A 7,172-nucleotide genomic window follows, 5' to 3' on the forward strand; every position below is an offset into this window, starting at 1 on the left:
CTTAAAAATGATGGTGTGATTATTTAATTGGCTGATCGTTCTAATGCATATCCGAAAGGAGTTTTGGAAGATGTTTTGGTGCATGTGAACAATTTGATATTTCTAGCTGACTTCTACGTGCTTGACATGGAAGATTCAGCCCATTCTACCCCATTGCCAATTCTTCTTGGGAGACCTTTCATGAAAATAGCCTGCACCAAGATCGATGTGTTCAAAGGGACTTTAACGATGGAATTTGATGGGGGAGATTATTGATTTTAATATTTCTGAAGCTATTAAATTTCCTAAAGATGATCATTCTTGTTTTTCTATTGATGTTTTTGATTCATTGGCCCAGGATTATCTTGATTCGTTGGACAAAGATCCCTTTGAAACAACAATTGCACAAGGAATTAGACTCAAAAGCGAAGGGACAGAAGCTAAACACACTCACGACATAGATAGGAGATCCTTGCCGTGCCTACATGTAAAGATGAAGCCGAGATGGTTGCTACCCTTGAATCATTGCCAAAGCATCATGGTAAGTCTCCAATCCCAATCTCAATTCCCGTTTCTTCTAACAAGTTGTTACCTTCAGTGATTCAGGCCCCGATTCTTGAAGTTAAACCATTGCCAAGTCATTTGAAATACCCCTATTTGGGAGACAAAGAAACATTGCTGGTCATAATCTCTTCAACACTCATGGCATTAGAGGAAGAAAAACTGATTCGGGTGTTGAAAGAGCACAAAACAGCCATAGGTTGGACCTTGGCCGACATTAGCGGTATTAGCCCTACAACTTGCATACATCGCATACTTCTAGAAGATGGGGCTAAACCAGCTCAGGAGGCTCAACGCCGACTCAACCCTCCAATGATGGAAGTGGTGAAGAAGGAGATTATCAAGCTTCTCGATTATGGAGTGATTTATCCTATCTCGGATAACCATTGGGTTTCGCCAGTTCAAGTTATTCCAAAGAAATCCGGAGTTACGGTGGTGAAGAATTCCGAGAATGAGCTTGTGCCAACCTGTATCCAAACAGGTTGGCGAGTGTGCATCGATTATAGGAAGCTTAACGCCACCACAAGGAATGACCACTTCCCTTTGTTGTTCATTGATCAAATGCTTGAAAGGTTAGCCAATCATTCTTTTTATTGTTTTCTTGATGGATATTCGGGATATTATTAGATTGTCATAGCTCCGGATGACCAAGAAAATACCACTTTCACGAGCCCTTTTGGTACCTTTGCCTATCGTCATATGCCATTTGGGTTATGCAATGCACCGATCACATTTCAACGATGTATGGTAAGTATATTTTCAGATTTCGTTGAGAAGATTATTGAGGTATTCATGGATGATTTTAGTGTATTTGGGGATTCGTTTGATAATTGTTTGGATAATCTCACATTAAATCTTGAAACGATGTGTTGAAACTAACCTTGTGTTAAATTGGGAAAAATGTCACTTTATGGTAAACCAAGGCATAGTTTTAGGTGATGCGAAATATATAAGCACACAAATTAAACCCTCCTTTTATCAATTGTAGCAAAGTATGTAAGTAGGGATCGTTCTAGGCCGGGGATTAGGAGGGATTGCTAAATCACTTTGAAAACTGACTCAAAACGTAAAAACAAAGTTTAAAACACTAAACTAGACTCAAAGAATGCAAAACTAAACTTTAAAACACTAAAACAAACCAAAAGACTCAAAACAGCCTAGAAACACTCAAAACTGCCTTAAAAACACAATCTGGGCAGTTTTGAACACAAGACACAATTTGGACGAAAATAGATGATAACTTGACTCAAGACACTTAAAAACACAAACTAAATTGATTTCTAACTAATCTAACACTTCAAAATAAATGGGGATTGAGTTTTGACGAATATTGAAAACAAAAACAAAACTTTGTAAATTGAACAGATTCTAAAACGAATTTGAGAAAAGTGAATGGATGGAAAGCTAGCTAAGGGGTTCTTCTCCACACATGTCACACTTGCATACAAAACGATTTCCAATTGCTTCTCAATAAACCATGAATTTCCAACGCCCCAGATTAACCGTGAATTGCACTAATTAACCTTCAGATTTTCCTAAAGTTATCGAATTGGATGAATTGCATACGACAACCCAAAGCATTCCTCACAAGTTCCCTGCATGAATTGCATAACAAAGATACAAGCAAAGATCATTAAGGTCTATGAAAATCATAAGCATTGGCGAGGCACTTGTTACTATGAATTGCATGAAACTTATGCCAAGAATTTACTTAACACGATTGTGATCAACAACCTTTACTACTTTTGAATATAAGTTCGTAACGATTAGGTGAAATTCCCTTATATCCTAGCATCAAACTTATGCATGAAAATTATGCGTGCACTCTCAACCAACACACACAAATCAATTTTAATTCATATAGATAAGTAAATTGAATTCATAACTTATGAAACGCAATTAGAAGTAATCAAATCATATAGCAAGCATAAACATGGTTTCGAATCCCCCCTAGCCAAGGGGGGGTTTAGTTCCTCATACGCACAAAGCAAAGATAAATAAATTTAAACATTGAAATCCAAGGAAAGAGAACACCTAGACACTCCAACTTGGGCAGCAAGTGCATCCACGATTCCTCTTTCCTCCTTGCTGCGGCATAGAGATTTTGGACAGGTTTTTGGGGTTATGAATGGTGTGGAATGGATGGGGGACGTATGGTGGTGTTTAGGATGGATGGGTGGTGCGGCAAGGGGTGGTTTTTGGCAGAAATTATGGAGAATGGTGGTGGAAGGCTACGACAAAGAAGAGAGCAGCTTTTTGGCGTGAATGATGTGTATGGGAGGTGGTAATTCAGCCAAGGGGTGAATGAGAGTATATATAGGCACTTAAAAACCCTAGGGTAATCAGATATGGACTTGGATAACGTAAATCCACAAGGAAAGAGGCTTAGAAATCAGAATTAAAAGGGGAAAAGGTCCAATAGTTGCGGCAGCAAAGGGAAACAATGGATAAGGTTTCTAGAAAACCTTGCAAGGCAAGGAAAATAGATCTCCTTGCTGAAATTGGTGCGGCACTCCTCTAGGATAAGGCTAAGGTGTCCTAAAGTGTTTAGGACTCCTCTTTGTAGCTGAAACCTTTGCCCATTAGGAATAGGGAAACTTGTCTTGATCAATCTTTCTTCTTTTTGGATTCCTTTTCCTTCTTTGACTTGGAATACTTCTTTGTTGATGAAACTCAAGGCCAATTAGGTTTAACTTTCCTACTTTAAGTAGGAAACCTTGTTTGAGTAGGAATCTTCATTCTCCTAGGAATCCATCTTCAACTAGGAATCTTTCGTCGATTAGGAATCCTTCTTCATGTAAGCACTTTCCTACTTCAACTAGGAAACCTTATTCAAGTAGGAATCATCATCTTCAAGTCTTCAAATTCGTCCAAACCTTTGGCTCCAAATATGTGACATTCATTCCAAGCTCCATTTTGCTCCAAAAGGCTCCAAAATGCATCTTTTCATATGCTTTGCCCTTAAAACCTGAAAACACATAAAACTAGCTTAAAAGACTACTTTAACTAAGAAAACACCATGGAAATGCATAAGAACTAGCTAACTAAGGTGCATAAATATGCCCCTATCATTAGGTCATATTGTTTCCGAAAGGGGAATTGAGGTTGATAAATCGAAAATAGATCTTGTACGCTACTTACCCTCTCCTACTTCGATTAGAGAGGTTTGTTCTTTTCTTGGGCATGCAGGATTCTATAGGTGATTCATCAAGGATTTTTCAAAGATTTCCAACCCCCTTTGCTGTTTCCTACAAAAGGATGTCTCATTTAAGTTCGACGAGGAATGTGAGAAAGCCTTCAAACTCCTCAAGGAGATGCTCACTTTGGCCCCCATGATAGTCCTACCAGATTCGATCATTCCTTTTATGCTTATGTGCGATGCTTCTAATTATGCATTGGGGGCTGTTTTAGGACAGAGGAAGGACAAGCAGCCACACGTCATCTACTATGCCTCTCGGACCTTGAATGATGCTCAATTGAACTATTCCATAACGAAAAAAGAACTCCTTGCTATTGTTTTTGCTTTAGATAAGTTTCGTTCTTATTTACTTGGTACTAAAGTGTTTGGGCCAAAAATATTAGTTTGGGCCGAGTATAGGATCATTCTCGGCCCGGAAGGCCTTACGACAAGGTTATCATGGATCGTTTAGTTCCCGCAATTCCAGTAGTTCAAGCTCATCAGTAAATCCAAAAACTTTCAGGCCACCTGAACCACGTGATCAACGTTGGTACAGCTACAATTCTCCTACCGGCATGTATACTGCGCTGTCCAAATCCTAGAAACGTCAACGTCAGCGTATAGATTACTTGGCTCGACGACAAGCTACCCAGCATGTCTCGGTTACTAAATGGCAGCCGAAAGAAACGGCCGGAAGTGGAAATGATCGGCCAACCCCAACAATCATGGTTGAATTACAAGGGCAGAAGGAAACTAATCGGGACTTCGAAACTACCATTGAAGCAGTCGAGAAGCGCATCAAGCTTCTTCTTCGGCCCGGCGAAATGAAAGCTCGTTTTGAGCAATTGTAGAAAGAGGCCGAAAGCCAACTGCCTCATTTACCGTTGAAAGAACCTCTAATCAAAATTCGATTGAATCCGCATCCCCAATTCCTTGACAAATCATTAGAATATATGAAAGAATTTCATAAGACATATTCCACCAATGATTTATATGGGTTGCCCAAGGCTTGCCAAGAAACTCTTGACCTGGCATTAACTTGCCCCGATGCTGAGCAAATCATCCAAAAAACCACTGATCCGATGATGAAAGCCAGATTCCAGCACATTCGAGAGGCTAGGGTTCTCGACTTCGAGGTTGACCTATACACGAACATTGACACAGCCGAGCTTCCTTTTTCTCTCGACGATCTTCCATACCTTCGATATCACTTCGAAGTTTTTTCGGCTGTCTCATTGTTTGGTTTAACGGTCGATGAGACAGAACGGGTGGCACGTCTGGACTCTTACCTGGACACTAGGAATGCCCATATCGCCTATGAAGAACAAGCTCATCGAATACGGCAGGATCAGAATCCGACGCCAGATGCATGCAAGTCCGAAGACGACAATCAACAGGATACAACGTCGGATTGTGTGACATAAGCGCCTGAATATGCTGAGACACACAGCGAATTGGCCGCTAATGCTCCAACACACAATGATATAGTCCTCCCCACTCTGAAAGATGACGACCAGGATCCAATGGGCCATTCGGTTCTTGAAAATATGGAAATCAGCATGGTCCATGTCATCCCTACCGAATTTCAGTTTACTACACACCAACCAAGTTCCTTGGACGGTGATGTGGTCGCTGAGGAGGCAACACAGGTTGATTTCGTCACTACTCCTGAGGACGAGTCAACTAACAGCGATGATAAACCTAAAACAGCCTTGGGCATCTTGTTTCCCCATTCCTCATTGACTAATCTTCAACATTTGAAGCCATTGTATGTAACGACCCATATCGAAGGATATCCAGTCTCCAAAGTTTTTGTTGACTATGGAGCCACTGTCAATATCATGCCTGTAAATATCATGAAGACGTTACGTCGCTCTAACGACGAACTTATTCCATCAGGGATCACCATGAGCAGATTCATCGGAGACAAATCCCAAACCAAAGGAATGCTTCGCTTGGAGGTAAACATCGCCGATCGTATAACATGACCGCCTTCTTCATCATTGACTCCAAGACCGAGTATAATGCACTGCTCGGTCGAGATTGGATTCATCAAACAAGTTGTATCCCTTCGTCATTATATAAAGTGCTCATCTTTTGGGACGGTAAATCGGTCATCGTTCATCCGGCCGATGATCAGCCCTTCGAAGCTAACATGATCCAAACACGGTACTATGATGACCATGTCGGCTACATCACCCTACAAGGTTTCAATGATGAAGGACGGCCGACTCAGATTTCTATTTAGAAGGCTATCGAGGTTGGCATCGAAATTGTACACCAGGATTCGGCGAGACTCGGGTTAGCCGCCTTCATTCTCGATCCCGATGTCTGACACCGATTAGGAAAAATGTTAGGCCGTAATTTCATCTACTATGGAACGACTGCTGGCTCATTGAAATACTATATCTAAGAAACCAAATTTAGGCGTTAACCTCATAGAGTTCCTCGACGAAGGAGATAATGGTCATGCCTTGTCTTTCGACCACATTCAAGTTGCCTCGGTCGAGCTCGAAGATAATTGGCCCCAAGTCAAGGATCCGTTGGAGGAAATTAATGTTGGGACGGCTGATGACCCTCGGCCTTTACTCATTAGTGCTTTGCTTCCCCAATCTATGAAAGCCGAACTTTGTGCTCTGCTCGAGGAGTTTAAAGATTGCTTCGCTTGGAGCTACCATGAGATGCCAGGCCTAGATGGCACTCTCGTCAAGCATAAGTTACGTATTAAACTGGGATGTAAACCTTTCCGTCAACCACCTCGTCGATTCTCGACCGAAGTGCAACTCGGCATCAAGGATGAACTTGTTCAACTTCTGAAGGTCGGGTTCATTCGGACAGCTCGATACGTTGAATGGTTGGCAAATATCGTTCCTGTCTTAAAGAAAAATGGTGCTTTGTGCATTTGTATCGACTTCAGAAATCTGAATCTGGCAACTCCCAAAGATGAATACCCAATGCCGATTTTAGATTTGTTAATCGATGCTGCAGCGAATCATGCGATCTTATCTTTTATGGATGGACATGCCGGATGCAACCAAATTTTCATTGGTGAAGCCGACGTTCACCTTTCGCTGCTCGGGGGCACTCAGCACATACGAATGGGTTGTCATGCCATTCGGCCTTAAGAACGCTGGGGCCACATACCAACGAGCAATGAATACCATCTTTCATGATTTGATTTGCACCATCGTCGAACTTTACATTGACTATGTTGTAATCAAGTCAAAACGACGACAGACCCATCTAGATAATCTGCGACAGGTTTTCCTCCACATACGCCTGCATAACCTCAAAATGAACCCTGCCAAGTGTGCTTTCGGCGTGTCCGCAGGTAATTTTTTTGGTTTCCTCGTGCATTACTGCGGGATTAAAGTAGATGAAAATAAAGCATGTGCAATCATTAATGCCCCATCACCAACGACAAAGAAGCAACTACAGTTCTTACTCGGCAAGA

General features: G+C 41.5%; 1 protein-coding gene across 1 annotated transcript; it reads left to right on the forward strand.

The window, feature by feature from the left end:
- The first annotated feature begins 5,241 nt into the window (after positions 1 to 5,241).
- LOC139191866 (uncharacterized) lies at positions 5,242 to 6,843 on the forward strand. Its single transcript, XM_070812896.1, has 2 exons — positions 5,242 to 5,679; positions 6,133 to 6,843. The coding sequence occupies exons 1-2, from the start codon at positions 5,242 to 5,244 to the stop codon at positions 6,841 to 6,843; spliced, it is 1,149 nt and encodes a 382-aa protein (XP_070668997.1).
- Positions 6,844 to 7,172: the final 329 nt, after the last annotated feature.

This window comes from Malus domestica, chromosome 15 (genome assembly GCF_042453785.1).
Source record: "Malus domestica chromosome 15, GDT2T_hap1".
In the NCBI taxonomy this organism is placed as follows: Eukaryota; Viridiplantae; Streptophyta; class Magnoliopsida; order Rosales; family Rosaceae; genus Malus; species Malus domestica.